Below are 20,985 nucleotides of genomic sequence, written 5' to 3' on the forward strand. Positions count from 1 at the left end.
CTGATATTACTAAAATATATTTTTGTCATCTTTAGTGAGATTGGGGAGATATTTCTGTCAAGCTCCCCATTTTCTACTATTTATGGGCACAGCCTGCATATTTTTCCTTAGACAAAATTTAGAGGAAGCTGGGGCTGCTTTTAAAGCATCAAGATACATTTCAATTTTTTCTTTAACCCCATTATATTACCTCTTACATTCCAAAGTAGCACTTAGAAAACAGAAAAGGTAGCAAAGCACAGAAATATATTTGGACTTATCAGCAAAGGTATGTATAAATCTAATAAGTAGCAGGCAGGTCTAGATGTTTTTACTAGGTTTGTCTGTTTTGGTGAGCTACAGGTCTTCTAGCTATAGTACCATACCCCAGCACAAACTACGAAATCTCAGTATAGGGAAGGTGTATTTGCTTTCCTGTTACCTGCTCCGAAATAGCCCGAAAGAGGCAAGAGGCATCCTTGGCAGTCAGCTTTCGAAACAGCCCTAAGCTGCCTAAATATTCATCCATCGTGGCCTCATTCAGAGACTTCTGGCCGCAGTACTTTTTCCATCCTTTATGCATTGTGCACGGAGGGTGGAGATGGGGAGGGTGAGAAAGGAACACAAGTGTAGCAAGAAGGAAAAAGCAGGGTACAGGTAGGAATGGGTAGCAGTGACAAGGGCTTGCTTATGCAGGTATCCGGAAAGCAGCCCAAAGTCTAGGCATGAAAAGGCAGTTGAAATCAGCGCTGCAGAATCTTGCCACTTCTCAGGAGCAGGAGAAGCAAAGGGCTGGCTTGCCCAGGACAAGTTGAGACCCTGTGAAAAGAAGAGGAAGAGCCAATGCTCCCAGGAATAGAGAACTCGATTTGAGAAGGAGACATGGAAGGGAAAAGGTACTTGCAGAGTTACCTTGTTGGGGAAAAGTGGGATTAACCCAATCAGCCCAAGGTTGAGAGAAGTATGCACAAAGCAGCTGAGCTGTGGGACCAAAAGGAAGTTGAGTTTGCAGCTTAACTCAGGGCAACTGCTGCACGAGGCTGCAAAGGGACTGTAATAAGACCCAGGTGTATATGATGCAGCTTGGCCCACATGACGTTACTTTAAGATCTCTGCCTGAAATTTCAACTAGTCTCTGCCCAAGTTCCCTGCTCCCTCCATGGTTTCATGGAGATGAGAAGGGGAAAATCTGAACCTAATTAACTAGTAAGCTTTTGTATTAAAAATATCTTTAAAAAATAAAGAAGGGGGCACCCTTAATATATAGGGGCAGAGGTCTCAGTTTAAGTAAAGTGCCAAAGAAGTTATCTGGATATTTCAGGTATGGGGTTTAAGTAATCTTCCCATTTAGTTCCCGTAGATTAATTACCCTCCACTAAGATCACAGAAACTAAGTGGTAGCTATGCTAGGAAACGGTGATATAATTCTTGACTGTTGTCTCCAAACTATTGTATAGCATTAACAAAAAGAAAATGCAAAAAGTGTTTCTTAAAAAAGGAAAATAAAAATTTAAATTGAAGCAGCATGAAAGGAATATCTTACCCACAAACTTTCAATAAGAGACTACATTTAAAATCCTGTGGCACAGTATTAGAGGCATTGGACATGAGAGGTGTGTTTCAATGTATTATTAGGGTACTTTTCCAGAAAAAAACTACTGGATTCTGAGAAAACCAAAGTAAAATATGATATGGATAAAGTAAGGTTCAAAAACAGGACTGATTACTTGTATTACTTGAGTCCACTGTCAAGTGTCTTGTTTTTATTTAAACACCAAAATCCAATCACTTTCTTACTTTTTCTAAATGTTAAAAAAAAATTAGATCAAAATCTAGCTTTGGAGAAGTTGCAAAATTCAGCTGCTTTGAAAATTGTTTTTCTTGTATCTGTGGATCTAGTAGTAATCATGACTGCCCCCTGTAGGGAAAGCATCAATAATCAATTTTATAAATTTTGGAATGAAATAAAATCATGTTAGAAAAAAGAATAAAATCTTGACTTCCTTTAGCATGCCAATTTGAAGTTACCTTAACTAATTTCTTTTTTAAAAAAACCATAACATTGAGGAAATTATTCCTTTTGCAAACATTCTGAAACATGCTTTGGGAAGAGGGATCACCATCTTTCTTTAGTGCCACAAATTCGCAGAGAAATATTAAGAATTATAATGAAAAAATTAATTCATTTTTGGCATTTTTTACTTGTAGAGAAAAATACAAATGCTTCATATTTCTTGTTTTTTAAACTAAAAATAAGTTATATAAAACTTAAATTAATATTAATCCATATGCTTAATTTTGAAGAAAGGAATAAAGGAAGGGAAAACTGGGATAGGAAGAGAGAATCAAAAAAAGGAATGAACAAGAAACAAAGAGAAGAAAAATTAAGAGACAAGACAAAAAGAGATAGAGGAAAGGGAAAGTAACTGAGAATCAGCACACAGAAAGAGACCCAAACAAGCATGGTTAACTGATTTTTCACAAAGGTACAACAGCAGTTCAATAGAGAAAAGACAGCATTTTCTTCAAATGGTGCTGGAACAACTGACATGCACGTGCAAGAGAAAAAAAAATCCTCAACCTATACGTCACATCTTGTACAATAATTAACTCAAAATAGATTGAAGACCTAAATGTAGAACTTCAAAATTTTTAAAAGAAAGCATAGGAGAAAATCTTCAAGACCTGGAGTTAGGCAAAGAGTTCTTTGATATTTTTTTTTAAATAAATATTTTTTAAAGTGATTGGACTTTATCAAAATTAAAAACTTTTGCTCTGCAAATGACACTGTTAAAGGAATGAAAATACAAGCTACAGACTGGCAGAAAACACCTGTGTATTACTTATCTGACCAAAAAAACAAACAAACAAACAAAAAACTTTTATCAAATTATATAAAGAACTCTCAAAAGTCAACAGTAAGAAAACAATACAATTGAAATATGGGCAAAAGGTCTACCTACACATTTCACTGACAATATATGAATGATTAATAAGCACATAAAACATGTTCAACGTCATTAGTCATTAGGAAAATGTACATTAAAACCACAATATGACATCACTGCACATCTACTAGGATAGCTATAACAAACAAAACAGGCAATAACAAGTGTTAGCAAAAATGTGGAAACTGGAACCTAACTAAGTAAAAGAAGACAGATGCAGAGAGTATTATCCCAAAAGATGTACAATTCCATTTATATGAACTATACCAAAAAAGGCAAATCTATAGAGGCAAAAAGTAGATTAGTGGTTGCCTGGGGTTGGGGTGGGAATAGGTATTAACTGCAAACAGGCACAAAGGACTGTTTTGGTGTGACAAAAATGTTCTAAAACTGTTTTGTGGTGATGTTTGCACAATTCTGTATATTCACTAAAAATTATTGAATTTTACACTTAAAACCGGTGATTTTTTTAAGGTTTATAATTCAGTGTGAACATTTTAATATTTTTAATATTTACAGAGTTGTGTATCCATCACAATTTTAGAACATTCTCATTACCCCAAAATGAAACCCTATACCCCATAATCAATAACCTCTAATCTCCCCTATATGTATCTGCCAACTCCAGACAACCACTAATCTACTTTCTGTCTCTCTATATTTGCCTATTCTGGACATTTCAAATAAATAAAAATCATACAATATATGGATGGTCCTAACTGGCTTCTTTCACTTACCATGAGGTTTTCAAGGTTCATCCATGTTGTAGCATGTATCAAACAGTATTTCTATCCTTTGTATATAGTTAAACAACATTTCATTTACCTATTCTTCAGTTGATGAACATTTAGGTAGTTTCCATCTTTGGGCTATTATAACTAATGCTGTTATAAACATTCACATGCATGTATCTGTTTGGACCTGTTTCTATTCTATTGGATAATACCTAGAAATGCAGTTGCTGAATCATATGGTAAATGATGTTTAACCATTTGAGGAACTGCCACAGCAGCTGCACCATTTTACATTCTCATCAGTAGTTTGTGAGGGTTCCCATTTCTCCACATCCTATCAACATTTACTGTCTATCTCTTGATTATAGCTATCCTAGTGGGTGTGAAGTGGTATCTCATTGTGGTTTTGTTTTGCCATTTCCCGGATCGCTCATAATGTTGAGCATCTTTTCATGTGCCTGTTGGCCATTTGTATATCTTTAATGAAATACCACTACATACATCTTTGAATAACTAAAATAATATTTTTAAACTGACAATACCAAGTGTTGACAAAAATGTGGAGCAACCTGACCTCTCCTATGCTGCTGGTAGGAATATAAAATAGTACAGCCACTCTGGAAAAAGTATTTCAGCAGTTTCTTATAAAGTTAAACAGAGTTACCATATGACCCAGCCATCTGGGTATCTCTCCAAGAGAAATGAAAACTTAAGTTCACACAAAAACCTGTACATGAATGTGTATAGCAACTTTTTTCATAATCATGATTCACCCAAAACTGGAAACAATCCAAAATGTCCTTCAACTGGTGAATGAAGAAACTGTGGCACACCCATGCAACAGAATACTCCTCAGCAGTAAAAAACTAATAAAGTATGGATACACACAAGAACATGTATTAATCTAAAACGTACTGTGCTAACTGAAAGAAGACAGATTCAAAAGGTTACATACCACATGACTGAATTGATATGACATACTGGAAAGGCAAAACTATAGGAAAAAAGATCAGTTGCTGCCAGGGTTGAGGAAGGGTTGACTGCAAAGGCATGGGGGTGCCGAAAGTGCTTTGTATTTTTATTGTGGTAGTGGTTACATCACTATGCATTTGTCAAAACATATAGAACTATACAAGGAAAAACATGCCAAATTTACTGTATTTAAATTTAAAAATAAATAAAACAAAAAGCAGAAGAAATAGAATTTAGAGTTGAGGGACTCACAGAACAGAAAAGACTGTAGAGAAAATTAGAGGATCGATCCAGGAAAGCTAACACCTAGCCAACAGGAGGCCCAGAAAGAGATAAAGTAGAGGGGAAGAAATGATGACAACATAAGGAAAATTCTAGCACTGCAGGATATGAATATCTATATTTAGACTGAAAGGTACATGAAATAAGCAGAAAATGAAAGCAGAAAAAGATGATCAGCAATGCATATACCATTTCTGGAATCAAGGGATAAAGAAAAGATTCTAAAAACTTTCAGAGAGGAAAAACGGGTCATGTACAAAAGATAACACATATGCATTGCAATAAACTCAACAGAACTAAAAGCTAGAAACAATGAAGTTCAATATTTGAGGGGAAATTATTTCCAACCTTGAATTCTGTATGAACCTATCAATCAGATGGGAGAGTAGAAGGTGTTTTCAAACATGGGAGATTAAAATAATTTACTGTCCTTTCTCAGAAAGCTACTGGAGGATATTTGAAACCAAAACAAATAAGTTAAACCACAAAAAAGGGTGGGGGGAGCACAGAGTCCTGGAAGCAAAAGATTCAACACAAAAGAGAAGCAAAAGTAACTGCCAGGATAAGGATGAAGGGGAAATCCCAGAAGGACAAACATTCAGGAGGGCTAAATAGAGAATGAGTAGTTCAAGTGAAAGGAAGGAGAACTTCAGCACAGACATTTCGAAACAAAATAACAGAAGTTACAGATAACCTGTTTAAATGTACTAGGAAAGATGTACATCTCTGTTGGAGAATTTGAGGATGTTTCTATTGAAAACTGAGCAAATGAAAAAAAATAAAAATGAGGTATAGAAATGGAAATGTAATCAATGAACACATACTACATGATTCAGATGTGAGCAATATTGTATTTAAGTAATCCTAATAATGTCAATACTGAAAACATCTCACCAGAACTGATAAAACTAAATTTGTTTTTTAAATTTAGATATCATCTATAGACTTTCTACTATGGAAGAGATAAAGACTCTTCTTCCCCAGTAGGAAGTCTATGGATGTTACTTAAGTTTTAAAAAAAAACAAGTTTGAACGTATCACTTATAAAACATACAAAATAGTGTAATATGGTCACCTATAGGAAGTAGGATCACAGATAGGGAATAGTGGGACATAGAACTGCTATTTCTTGTTGTAAGCCTTGTGGAACTAGTTAATAATTATTTATGTGTATTAAGAAATAATGAAAATTTAAAAAAAATATTCAGTAAGTGAGCAAGAAACAGAATAGCAAAATAAACTGGGAAAATAAATAAGTATAATTTTACAGCTACAAAGGATCTCTTATTTTACAGATGAAAAAAACGGGTTTCAAATAATTATTTGTCCAAGTTTTCACATCCAATCAGTAATAGTACTAGAACTATATATTGTCACACAATTATTATAAAGAATACCAAAAGAACAGACATGAACAAAAGCTCAGAGGTGGTTATATACAAGTTACGTTCCCCAAATTAGTACAATAGGACTTTTTTAAAAAGAGCTGTAGGACAATACTAGACTTCATCCTGTATATAATGGAAAGCCACTTCATAGTATTTAATACTGTTCTTTGAAGTGCAATAGATATTGAACTTGAAATCCTAATTGGTTGACTATTCTTCCACAGCAAACTACTCCAATCCTATAAACCTCTAGAACAGTGGTTCTCAAATGAAGGCCTTGGTAAAACACGGATTTGCCCTACACTCAGATATTCTGATTCCGGTCTGGGGTGAGTCCCAAGAATTTACCCTTCTAACAAGTTCTCAGGTGATGCTGACGCTACTGGTCCAGGACCACTTTTTGAGAACCAGTGCTCTAAAATGCGTTCCATAAGTTATTAGTGTTTCTAGAGTTTCAAGGCTCAAATTTCAGGAACACTGCATACTATAATCTTATTATATCTTTGAGGTTCACAATGTCCATTAGCAACATTGAAGGATCTAAAGAATGTTAGTTACCTGCTTATCTTTGATCTGCCCTTTACCATAGGGGAAAATAGGTTTGGGAAAGGCCAAGTCAAAGCAGGTAGCATTCAAGATAATAATGGTTTTTAATGCACTATAGCTACTGCTTTTAAATTGTTCCAAAGTTTGAGAAATGTTGGTCTAGAAATTTTTCTGTGATTTATACATAAAGTTGTTGAAATAATTACTTAAGATAATACACGTCAAGTGCATAGCACATAAGTGCTTAATTAATAAGTATGGACTGCTATTAGCTGCTACCTGACAAATAAAGCAGTTAACTAAGAAATTATTCTTTGGTCCAAAAAAAAAAAGAAAGAAAGAAAGAAAGAAAAGTAAGAACCAGAACAATATCACCTAAATTCAACTGGAAATCGAACCAAAATTCAAATATAACTCCCCAGAGGAGGTTTCTCCAATGCTGATGGAGTTGCTCCCTTTGACATCTGCAAATGGGAAGAAAAAATGTTTGCCTTAAGACTTTTTAGGCACTGTACTCTGGATACCGATTAAAATAAGACAAATTGAAGAAAATAAAAAGAACTTAAAATAATTATATTATTTGGCCTGTTATGAAACTGACATGCTTTAATTTTAAAATTACTACTTTTTATAATGTAATTTAAGTTGAAAATGTCATTTGTCCTTTTAATTGCTAGAATTGTATATTTCTTCTTTCACTGATTAAATGGGAAATTCCTTGTAGTACAACATATGAATGTTATTATTATAATTCTAAGATAATTATATTCTGAGATATTTCCAATATATAGATAATTCTTATGCAATTCTAATATTTTAATTTTAGATAACACTCCTTCATGTTTCAATTAAATGAGGCATATGCTTGAATTGTTTTAAAGCATATTATCTGCGACTACAAGGTATAATTGCAAATGTATGTATGACATGATGCTTGAGACTGAGAGGTAATATGGTACCATGAAAATTATGAACTTGGTTATGCCACTTTAATCTCTGTGGGTCAGTTTTCTCATCTGTTAAATGAAGAAAATGGGCTACATGATCTCTAAGTTCTCTTTCAGGTCTAAGGAACTGTGATTCAATTATTTTTAGTACCAAACAACTTGAGGCTAATTGGCGGAAATAGTTCCTCAACTTTATAGACCACTTTTTAAGGTTTTTCGTTACTTAAAAATATAATGATAAACTTTTAAAACAATATTTTTTAACAGTACCCTGGAAGTAGAACCTGTCACTTCTTTTCTTGGTGGACATTTAAACAGATTTAGCAAAGCAGGATTTATGAGGGAAGGGAATACAATGATTCTACAACAAAATTTGGCCACAGGGATCTATTAAACCTCCTCCTCAAGTTTTAGGAAGGAGAGGATAAAGACAAGAAAAATAATTAATTTCCCAGAGCAGTGATATGCAAAACTGAAAAAACATTACCAAGAGCCACTTTATTTTCATTTTCTTCCCTTCTTCCACCTGAAGCATTCTAATATAGATTAGAGAAAAAACAAAGGAAAATAGTGCTTTGCTTTAAAATATTATCATACTGGCACAGAAATACTGAGGGTTGTTTTATGGTTATTGTTTTCTGATTTAAGACACTTGCAGTGTCTAATCAATCTACAGACAGACGGGATAAGGTAAGGGAGAGTAACAACCAGAATATTCTTCTCTTTGTTTTGATGCACTGGAAATACCTACTCACTTAAACCTCTAAATAAAACTTTAATTCTCTAACTATAACCCCAGGTAGAAACTAAATATGAAATTATACATGAAATTCAATAAAGACTTTGCTTTTTGTATCATTTAGGTCTATATACTCTGAATTCTAGAGAAATATCTCTAAGCCTTCTTAAAACAAAAACTCTTAACCAAGAGAAAATGTATTATTTCAATCACATTTTTTATTTTCAAACATGCCACACAACTGGTTTTGTCTTAGAAATCACCTATGAGTAAAGTTTTGCTAATTCACAAATACAAAAACTGAGATCCAGAATACTCTGGCCGAGGATTTAGGAATGTTTTTCACTCTTAAATTTGGGGAGTGTATTATCCACCCACTTCACAGTGGTAGTAGAGAGACAACCAATGTATTCTGCACAAAAGGAGAAATGAACAGTAAAAAAGTTGCAATATATGTCCTCTTACAGACATCATTCCAATAGTAAGTGTTAAGTTCAGCAAATACTTTAGAAGCACACTTGACAGTAAATAATTAAAATACGTATAGTTTTACCAAATAGCCTAATGTAGTATACCCTAAAATTATCACTACAAATGAAAAAAATTCCATTTAGTTCCTTTGATCAATGAGAAACAGTGCTACACAAGACATGGGTTAGAGATACTGACTCAATAGTATAAGGGTATTAAGGTTACGTTTCAAAATGTGTTGTTTGGTATGTTTTAACTTGAGCAAAGTTTACAATTGGTGTTATATTACAAAAACTGTGAATTACTAAACTTAAATTACTAAACTTAAATTACTAAACTTAAACTTAAACTTAAATCAGAGGGTTTAATTATAAAGGAGTCTAGCAGTTATCACCAGAATATTAATGAACAGTGACATAGGAATGAAGTTACTGAAGTTGGCCTCAGTCTAGGGATTAACCTGGGGGCCTCAAGGTACCTGTAAACTCTCTGAAATTCACTGCAAAATGTGTATATGTGCGAGTAGGGAGAGAAGCAATAGTTTTAAATAGTTTGAAGGGTCCATGACTCAAAAAATCTGAGAGCAGGGCTGTAGCCATCAAAATGAAGTCATGAGAGTACCAATCAACATAAATAACTGTAGCAAGGATGTGGTGAACATTCATAAAGACAACAAAGATCTAAAAGTGAAATATAATTAGATGATATATAATGGTATAAAAGCACCTCAAAATAATTTTCAAGAATGTAAAATTAAGCATATGGGTGGACTACATTCCTGTTTGAAGCTAGCTAGATTGATATGCCCACCTTTTGTCTAGCCACCTGCAAAAATTATAATGAAAAGAACTACACAGTATATATTTTGCTAAAATATTCAAGTAAGGAATTAACCATTTAACAAGGAATTGTGTCATTTGGTGTTTACCATAAACCTTTCTCCATGTAATCTTTTACAGGAAAACATTAGTCACTCCTTTTAATAAATCTCTTGATTTTCAGCATCATGTTTTACTGAAAATCCCCAACAGGTACCATTATTTGACAGACCCTTAACTACCACTAGGATTTTACACAGGCTCAACACTGTTTTAGGTGTCATTCCTGTAAAAGCTTGATCCTACAGATTTCACTATATACCATGATGGTCACATCTTTCTTCCCAACAAGAGACATATAGATACTTCAAAGTCAAACACAGTATGAAATGAATGTGTGATAGGTGACAGTGTTTCAGAACCAATACCTAATCCTAATCAAGATAAGGAGAAAAGAGTACTAAGTTACAGAAGTACATTTATTATTTATGGAAGGCCTACAGTGTTTCAGGCAAAGAACTCAAGAATGAAGACACAGTTCTTCTGCAAGTAAACTGTAAGAGTTCCTCTAGAACAGGAGTCTTGAGTCCTCTGATACCAAGAGTAGATCCTTAGTATGCATTTGTATTAAAAGACTAAATGAACAAATAAATAAATGGGCTTGACTATTTTGGAAATAAGCTGGTACCTGGTGACCAATCAGATATAAAGGGTTAGAGATACAAAAATATAAAAGCCTGGAAAATGGTGATGACACTAATAGAGATAAGGATCTCAGAAAAATGAAAAGGAGAAATATGATTTTAGTTTGGGGCATATCGAGCTTAAAGGTGCTTAGAGAATTAAAAGAAATGTGACCAGTAAGCAATTGGAAGCTTACTGGAGGAGCTCAAATCAGAGTTGGAGGACATCAGGGAATCAGTAGTAGAAGTTCTGGGAGTGAATACCAAGAAAATACAGAGGGTGCCAAAAAAATGTATACACATTTTAGGAAAAGACAACTGTATTAAAATTGTTAATACTCAATATATAATAACTACAGATGAGTGCAAGTCACATTTGACTCCTGCAATTACAAGAGGTGCTCAAAGTGGTCACCATCAGTGTCCAGACACTTCTGATTTCAGCGAACTATTGCTTGAGCAACGTTGACCAAAGTGTCCACTTGTATACATATTTTGGCACCCCGGAATATATAAAGAGAACCAAAAATTGAACCTAAAACACAATTATTTAAAGAGAAAAGGAGAGAGCCTATAAATAACTTTCAACAAGGTAAACCAACTGGGAGTTTCTCTACATGGATTTTATGAGTAGAAATCAGTATGCTTTTACACAGCGAAGTATAAACTGAAATAGGTTATATACCTGTGGCTATCAATCTAAATTTCTTGGAATAGTCCTGGTTTCAAATATTGTCCTTTTGTCCCCATAAATTATGGAAATATACTGGAATTCAGCATTCCAATTATAAGTCCCTGACCATCTTTTGGATGTTTAAGAAGCATAAAACTCCCTTTTTACATCATGCTCTAGGTTGTTTCCTCACATACAAAATGGAAAATAATAGTTATTTCATAGGATTATTGTAAAGATGTAATGAGTTCACACTTGTAAAGTGCTACGAATAGTACCTGATACATATACTAAGCATGCAACAGGCGTTAACTGTTATTTATTATTCCCCATTTCTCCATAAAAATGTATACTAATTGTACAGCAGAAGACTGATTACCACACAGCTATGAGGACCACCCATTCCAAATCTTTCCCAAAAAAAACAATTTCAAATAATCTTACCATACATCTCATTTCTCAGACTTTATGCAGATTTTTGTTCATCTCTGAAAATTTTATATTTCAAACAAATCAAAGGGATTAAATGCTCATACCATAATAAAGGGCCAAGAAAAATAACTACATTACTGCTAGTCATTTCTAACTATTTTTTATTCTTGGAAAACTCTTCCTCAAACTATCAAATAAGTGGTATAATTTTTATATTGCCTTTTGTGTCTACATAATTCACCTTTAAAAGCATACAAAGCAGTGTTCTAAGTTATCTAAAATCACACTTGACAGTACTTTCAGATAACTACCTTTAAATGTTCCAGAACCCCTCATTGAGTTCATCAGTTGTACTATCTTACACCTACCACCAAATCCTTCTAGCTCTTTGCTCCCAAATTATGAGCACACAGTAAATGAAAATCCTTACTTTCCAAGGTCATCCTATAACCTCATTTCTCATCTACTCTAACATCAACTTTCTATTTATTATCTGCACACCTCTGAACCTATTATCCACGATGTGAATTTCTCAAAATACTAACCTTTCTCTTTTGCTTCCTTATCCCTGAAAATCTGAATACCTCTAACAGAAAACTGCTAAATTAACTGCATTCAACTTCCTCATTGATGTCAAGAACCCGAAGCCCTGTCATTGAATGAAACCAAACAAATTTTACTTTATTGAGCAAATATTTCTAATAGACTTTTGATTACCCTTAATTTTCTCATAAGGACCAATAAGATGTAAACTTGGCAATTAATTTATCTTAGCCTATTTCCTCATCTGTAAAATGAGTAGTTTCACTAGGTATTTTTAAAATTCTCTTCTAACTCCAAAAAATCCATAATTCTTTATCTTCAAGTCTTCATTCGTTCAATCTAGTATTAATTCTACCCATGACATTTTGCTACTCAAAAACTCATTATCAAATATTTAACTCTGCATCAAGGATGTCATACACCAAAGGAAAACCCAATTAAGTGTGAAATTCCTACTAAAATAAACAACTTCTGGAAATGAACAAAAACTTTCATTCAAAGGAATTAAAGTAACTAAACACTAGGCAAACAAGTATAAAGAAACAAAAAGCTTACAACATATACATTATGGTATGGGAGTCAAAAAGCTGCTTCTAGTGGAAGCTCTGCCAAAGGCTGTTATTTCAGACAAGTCCTAACCTGAGGCCTTCTTTCTCATGAGAAATGATGGGATTGGACTAGGTGGTCTTGAGGATTCCTGCCATATTCAAATGATTCTAAGATATCCTTTGATTTTTAAACCCCACATTTCACAAAGGTACAGTCAAGAGATGTCACTCCATTGTATAAATGTACCACAGTTTCTTAATCCAGTCATCTACCTATGGGCATTTTGGTTGTTTCCATGTCTTAGCTATTGTGTATAGTGCTGCAATAAACATAGGATCACTCCACACAACTGACACCACTGACTTAAGCCTCTGCTGAATGAAACACTGCAATCTAAGTTTTGTATTCTTATGGGAAAGAAGCAAGCGGAGGATTTGGGGTTCTATATTGCTTCCCTATTGCTTTTTAGTTGTCTCAAATTTGAGTAGACCCTTTCATTTGTTTGATTCTCTGTTAGTCCTTCATGACATAAAATAACTAAAGACTGAGCGAGCAACATAAATTTTAAGCCAGTTTTTCTCAAATTAGAGAAACACATTTAACACAGCCCAAAAATGTCAATTCTTTCTATGGATTTAAACAGGGTCTTTCCTACATTAGTATAACATTAATATACAATTATGATTATGGTGCTGTGAATTCTCAACTATGTAGATGTAGATTACTCACTTTTTAGGTTATTCTCAGCAAAATTTTAATCCAAGCTGGCTTCCTCCTGCTACCCAGAGTACTTCTCAGCCATCACCTTCTACCATTAGTAATTTACTTTAATATTAGCCTAAGTAAAACACAATCAGGAAAATAAATCTACAGAAACATTAAATGTATCCCAGTTTAAGATATTCAACATTTTGGAATATAATGAAAAGTAGGTCTTTATAGTGAATTCTCTATTTTTACGCATGGATTTACTTAAACTTATTACCAAAAAACTATGAACACAGGTAATCTAGTGTATTTTACATGTCTTGAGACCATTTACTCTAATCAGAATTTCATAATATAGGTATCTCAAGTCATATAAAGTTTAAAACCATTATTTAGCCCATTGTACATATCAGATCATTTGTAAAACTAATTTTATAAGTACATAAATTATAAATTCCTGTTACTGTAAATGATTCAATACCACCGTGAGAGGGTTCTTAAAAAATAATAGTAAGTCCTATTGGCTTAAGTCACTTTGGTTTATTCTTCTCAAACCAGTAAAGCATTGACATTAGCCGAGATTATTTTGTCACTGTCTATTTCTATTTTAGAGGAAAAAAGTGAACACATCCACTCCCCTCTATTCTTGAGGATAAAAGTTTCTCCAAGTATAACAGTTAATCTTATTTATCTTTTTAATGTAATTATTGAGCTTTTTATTTCAAAGAACATAATCCATCACTTTTGCTTCTTTAAAAATTTGGTTCCTTGGATTATGAAGCTGACTCTCAAAATTTTTTTACAAGTTTGTTATTATTTCTTTTTCTTATTCTAAGAAACATCAAACTAACTACATTTGAGATTCTTCTCAAAGTTTTAAAATTTAATTCTTTTTTTTCACAATTCCAATTCCATTTGGGATTCCAGGATACAACCTGTGAATGCTCACTACATCTATTTCACTAAAATATGAAGATTACGGGGAAAAATCTATTAAATTTACTAAATTGCAATTATGATTTGGACCCAAATGCTAATATTCACACCATAAAATTTTCTAAGATTCTTATAGATATAGGAAGTTTATTAATTTATGTTATTCTGCAAATATATATTATGTATTTAATTTGATTTAACCACATTCCATAGGTTAGATCTGGGAGGGGGGTGTTTTTAAAGTGTTGAGAGTTTAGTGTTTATTTTTGTAATCCAACAACTTTATCCAAAAATGCAGAAAATTTTTCTGGCTGGCCAGGAGGAAAACATTTCAGTGTTGATAAGTCCATTGACTGTAACAGCCCAGGAAACGTGCTAAAACAAAAGAAGAAAAATATTAGGTAACATGGGAGAAAGTTCCATAATTCATCTGCTGCCCACTTGATCACTACATCTAATTTCCAAGAATACTGTGACGCTTCTCAAACTGTACATGTGAATTTTCATGCATTTTAATATTATAGGTATACGTACTACCATGTTTCCCCAAAAGTAAGACCAGATCTTGTATTAATTTTTGCTCCAAAAGACACATTAGGGCTTATGTTCAGGGGATGTCATCCTGAAAAATCATGCTAGGGCTTATTTTCCGGTTAGGTCTTATTTATGGGGAAACACGGTAAAATTAAAGCAATACAAAAAACACTACATGTCAATATCAATTTAACAGGTATACTTTATCTCTGATGTCAACTGAAATATTTCAGAAATGTTATTTCATGAAAAGATGTGGTCACATGGGTTTGGAACACTTGTCAGGACTGGGCAGATAGAAATTGAAGCAAAATTAATTAATTTATGAAAACAGAATAAACAAAACCAAAAGTTACAGCTGCCAGACAAGAACAATTAAGCTGGGGAGACTACTAGACCATGCATGAAGATTGTGAAGTAACTTTTCTGCTGGTAATATACTATCATAAATCTAATGTAAATTAAGCAATGTACAATCACCATGCATGTTGGAAATAAGGTTCCAAACTACAACATGAAACTATTACTTCAAAAACTTAATTAAACCAGCCACTTAAAAAATTGACTTGCAAAAAACAGGAAGATTAGAGTTTATTCCTCTTTAAAAAATGATGTTAACCCCTAATAATCTCAATTACCCAAGGACAGATTTGCACATTATCTGAAGCCCACATAATTTTGATTACGTAGATTCTCCCCAACTTCCAATGGTTTTAAGAATGGCTTCTATATTACAAAGTCACCCTAATATTCCCTCTCCTCCATCGTTATAGGGGTTAGGATATCAACAATTGCTCATGAAACAATCAATGAATCCATCTCCTCTCAATGAGAACAGGAATCTTTGCTTTGTTTACTGATATATGCTAACTTCCTAGAATACTGCCTAGCACATAATAGGTGCTCAACAAATATTTAATGAATGAACAAGTACTTACTGAGTGCCTAAGAGACAGACGCAGTAAAGTTAAAAGAAAAGCTTACTATGTTCTAGCCGGTACCTTCTAAAGTTTGTTTTTTTTTTAATTTTCAAATTAATTTGAATTTATTATAATGTAAAAAACAATGTATTTTGCAATTCTTCTATGAGGTCTTTACTTTTTAAAATGTCAAATTAGGATAGGTTTTAAAGTTAAACAATTGGGAATTACTGACCTGACCCTTTGGCAAGCTTCTAGTGTCTCAAGAAGAATTAATAGAAAACAAGCCAGCAATTTTCTTCATCCTTCTATTGTGATGTTGATCAGTTCCTGTTGAATTCTAATGTACTTCTAGAAAATAATTCTCCTTACCGTAAAGTAATTCCACTGCTTAAAATACTCCAATGACTTCTCACTAAACATAGAATTAAATCACTCTTACATGAGCTATCCCCGTCCAGCCTCATCTTATACTACATTCTCCCTTGCTCACTATACTCCTGCCACACTAACCTTCCCTCTGTTCCTCAGACACACCAAACTCCAAGCTCATTTCCAACTTAGGGCCTTTGCAATTGCTGCTGTTCCTTCTGTCTCTAGAGCTTCACATGACTGGCTCTTTCTTGTCATTCATGTTTCAGCTCAAATGTCCTAACACTGTCATGCCTTCCCTGGACCATCTTATCTAATTAGTCTTCGCCCACGCTATCACATCACCCTGCCTTATTTTCTTCATAACACATTTCACCATTTCAAATTATCTTGATCACTTATTTATGAACTGTTAACTGTCTACCTCCCACAACTAGAACATAAGCACCATGGGATTTTATCTCATATTTACCACTGTACCCACAGCACCTAAAACAATGCCTGCCACCTATTAGGTATAGTTGAATTAATGAATGGGTCAATTTAATTTAGAGATTCCAGTGGATTTACTGAAGGCAAAACCTGAATTAAAAATAAGCAAACGCCTTCCTTGAATAACTCAAAAATTATATTCTGGGAGACTTGAGCATGCAGATGAACATACATTACACACACGCACATGCTCAGTATTCACACGCAATGATACAGGCATAGAAAGAAATGCAACACGGAGATCACAAAGTGGAAGACAAAAAAAATGAGAGGGTTTTATAGGTGAGAAAAATCAAAGTACGTTTGATAAGTGCGAGAAGATAAGAGGTCAAAGAGACAGATGGGTTAGGTAGGTGGATTAAGAAAAACTAGGGAGGAATTAAGGTAAGAAGTCAAATAATCAGTCTCTAGTATACCTGCAGGTACAGTAGAAGAGATGCCCGTCTTTGTGTAGCTGCTTTGCCAATTCCAGCTTATGATTGTTCATCAACTTTTCATTTATAACCACTATAAGTGGCTTTCTTTTTTCCAGTCTTCAGCTTCCTGCACCTATAAAAATAAAACTTGTTAAAGAATTTAAATAAAGGTGCTCCACCAAGCTTTGTGCTAGAACTTGAAAGATGGAAAACTTAGTTGGCAGAACTATAAACCAGGACTCTTAATTAAACATACAAAATGCCAAAAGTACAAGGTGTGCTCAAACAATATGGTGGAAAAAAAAAGATTATTACAGTAAGACACATTGCAATTAATCCCCCTCAAAACACTGCCCCTCACTTCGAACACACTTATCCCATCACTCTTGCCACTTTCTAAAGCAGTTCTGAAAGTCCTCTTCCATGAGTGTCTTTAGTTGTGCTGTGGTGGCTGCCTCAATGTCCTGAATCATTTTGACTTTGAGGAAGAGCCAGAAGTCGCACGGTGCCAGACCCAGTGAATAAGGTGGATGAGGACACTCCGAAATGGTTTTATTTGACAGAAATTAGTGTATACCAGAAGTGACGTGTGAAATGGAGCACTGTCATGATTGAGGATGATTTACAGCACACTTTGAAACACACCTTCTCTCAACCTTAGCTCAAACCCGACTGACTACACCAAACAAGTTGAAACCTGTCACACACTACTAAGGTTCAACGTACCATTTGCTGTATTGAAGATCCCTGCCTTTCCGTTGGATGGCACTCGACGGCAGCATTCACCATATTTCTTGATCACAACAGAAAGGCTCTGTGTCACACATCGCTTCTGGTACACGGCCAACTTCTGTCAAATAAAAACATTATGGTGTGTTCTCATCCATCTTATTCACTGGATCTGGCACCGTGCGACCTCTGGATCTTCCCCAAAGTCGAAATGACCATGAAAGGAAAACATTTTGAATCCATTCATGAAATCGAGGCAGCCACGACAGTGCAACTAAAGACACTCACTTAAGAGGGCTTCCAGAACTGCTTCAGAAAGTGGTAAGAACGATGGGATAAATGTGTTCAAAGTGAGGGAGAGTATTTTGAGGGGGATTAATGACAATGTGTCTTTTATTGTAATAATTTTTTTTAATTTAAAAATTCACTCTATTTTGTGACACCTTGTCTAGTTACCAGTTGCTCTCTAGTATGTGTTATAAACCTGACTTGAAAAATACATTTTTAACACTGTCAACAATATTATGAGCTATAATTCACTGCTTTGCCACTTGCCCTCTAGTAATATGCCCTGGATGTGGATCTCGAATCCAAATAAAATTCAAGTTCAACATACTGTACATGAAACTGTACTATACGTCTATTAAAACACAAGTAGAAAAAGCAAGCCTTCAATAGTGACAGGCACCAATAAAGAAAAATTTTTACCACTCCTTATGAGTCTGCCTGTGAGGTACCATTCCAAACATAGAGGTAAATCTCCACAAATGTGCACATATACAATATTTAGGTCAAATAAACTTTGAAATCTAAAATCACTTGATATTTTATATGGGAGCAAGGTGACTGATAAGTGAGTAAACAAATCCTTTTTGGGTAAATAATTCTAGGGTAGTAGTTAAGATCACAGACTTCAGCATCAGACCATTATTTGTCTACCACTTACTAACTGGACAAGTTACTTAGCCTCTGTCTGTTTCATCTGTAAAAAGGAGATTCTAATAATACTTAGTTCATAGGATTGTTTAGGATGATTCAACCAGTTATATACACAAATCACATACAACAGTACCAAAAGCTGTTATCTATTATCATATACATTTCTAATCACCAATTTCTTAGTAATGCCTATTTGTAATAACTTTTCTCTCTCCAAACGAGGCTTTTTAAGAACCACGATACTTCCTCCATCACTTATCCAGTAGTCAAAATTGGAACGTTCCCCAAAAGCAGTTCTTCTGAAGGTACTGGCAGTCTAATTAACTAGATCACGATGGTTCTCTGAAGAGCAGGCAATGCAATGTGATTGTTATAGAATATTTTTGACTGCATTCATTTCACATTCTCATTTAATAGAAATATAAAACATCTTTCAAAGCCAGTTTCTCCATGATTAATTCAACCAATTACTAGATGGCTGAACATTACTGCAGATCTAAGCTCCGATACTAACTTCAACTGACAACTCTTTACACACTTCACTGGGTGAATCATTTTGTCCATGTTTAGGGTTTCTTCCTGTAAAATTGTGGTACAGTGATTAATTTCCCATCCTTCTAACACCAAGAAATACTTTCTAATCAATGATATTCTCAATTGTTATAGTCAAATAAGTATTATATTCAAAAGAGCTACTATGAGTTACTCTAGTGATTTTATTGTACTCCAAAAAGGTTCAAGTTTGTTATTTATTGTCTATCAAAACCCAAATGGTAAGATTCCAAAGAACTTTACCTGCGTGACTAACAAAATCTGCTTTCTCAAGGTCTTCTTTCAATGAATCCTGGTACCTGTAAACATCCAGAGTAAATGACTCAGTACTGAAGGATTCTGGTACCACCTTTCCTCTACCTATTTGTAGGACGAATAGGTTGTAACCAAGGCTCTTGATCGGAAACGGGGTGTGGGGGAAAGCGGGCCTTTTAAATAGGTTACTGTAAAAACAGCAGTAACAACAAACCCTAAAGTCAGTGTTCAGATCGAAGCACGGGCTGCCAAATAGTCTAAGTGTAGCCAATTTCAGGTACTTTTCCAAAAATGACCCCTTTTCACGGTCCCGGGCCCCAAACAAGGTACCTCACTAGTCCTAATGGATCTAAGCGACCCAGCTCACCGAGTCGTGAAAAACTGGCCCCGCAAGAAATCTGAGACCGGGCGAAGATTCTGAAAAAGGCGCCAAAAACCGGGGGGAGGAGGGGGAGACCAACTAACAAGTTGGTTATGGCTCCCAGATCGGCCACGAGCCCTGAGGAGACACCACGCCGCTGGAGGACGCCGGTTGGCTGGCCCGAAAGGCGCAGGCTGGGCCGGGGCGGCCCGCCGAACAGGACAGGCTAGCTCCAGCCGGGTGGAGACCACCTGGACCTGAAGGAGCGCGCCCACGCAACTGGCGCCAACCTCGCCGCCCACAGAGGGCCTGAGGAGCAGCGGGCAAGGCGGGCCAGGGCCTAGAGGCGGAGACGCAGGAAGGAGGAGCGAAGTCTGAGGACTGGGAGGCGGAGGCGGAGAAAGCAGGGGAAAGGAGGAGCCGGAGACAGGACGGGGAGGAGCGGCCCGGGAAGGCAGCAGGGAAGCGGGCAGAGGAGCCGGAGGAGGGCCCAGCCGGGCGCGGGGAGGAGCCAGCGAAGGGGCGGTGGCACCTGAGGTCTGGCTAGGGGGGACTCTTTCCGAGCGCGGCGGTCGGACAAGGTTACCGAGACTGGCGGTAAGGATGGCGGCGGCGAGTGGCGAACTATGGGTGGCGAGCCCAGCCTTCCCACCCGCCTCACCCACTCACTTGCAGACTGTCGTGCGCCAACACACACGCAATGAGGTCGTCAAAGCTGGTGGTCCCCACAGTAACAAACACGCACTTCATCCCGCGGGTTCTGAAATCCTGAATCACAAGGGCCGGATGTGACGTAGCGGAGGCCGCGGAGGCCGCGGGGGCTGCTGCGGCCTCTCTCGGTGGGGGCGGCGGAACCCGGTTTGCGTCGCCAGGGTGGAGGTGGAGCCAAAGACTACGAACGACCTATCTGTAAGCCGCGTTGGAAACCGCATGGTAGGAGCTCACTGGGCCCTCACAATGAGGTGGGGAATTGATAGGTTTGTTATTTTTTTCAAAAGTAGCGGTTAAAAAAAATAATAATGAAACCCGACACCCTATCCTATCTTTGTTGGTATCATTGGTTGGGT

At 35.8% G+C, this 20,985-nt stretch overlaps 1 protein-coding gene across 1 annotated transcript in view; it reads right to left on the reverse strand.

Moving 5' to 3' along the window:
• ALG13 (ALG13 UDP-N-acetylglucosaminyltransferase subunit) overlaps positions 1–20,735 on the reverse strand; it is a 68,882-nt gene extending 48,147 nt beyond the window's left edge. Inside the window, 7 exon segments of the mRNA XM_033105011.1 lie at positions 422–563; positions 565–641; positions 643–762; positions 765–798; positions 17,083–17,215; positions 19,546–19,601; positions 20,588–20,735. Of these exon segments, the coding sequence (XP_032960902.1) occupies positions 422–563; positions 565–641; positions 643–762; positions 765–798; positions 17,083–17,153 (444 nt within the window). The 5' untranslated portion in view covers positions 17,154–17,215; positions 19,546–19,601; positions 20,588–20,735.
• Positions 20,736–20,985: the final 250 nt, after the last annotated feature.

Source organism: Rhinolophus ferrumequinum, chromosome X, assembly GCF_004115265.2.
Source record: "Rhinolophus ferrumequinum isolate MPI-CBG mRhiFer1 chromosome X, mRhiFer1_v1.p, whole genome shotgun sequence".
Taxonomy (NCBI): domain Eukaryota; kingdom Metazoa; phylum Chordata; class Mammalia; order Chiroptera; family Rhinolophidae; genus Rhinolophus; species Rhinolophus ferrumequinum.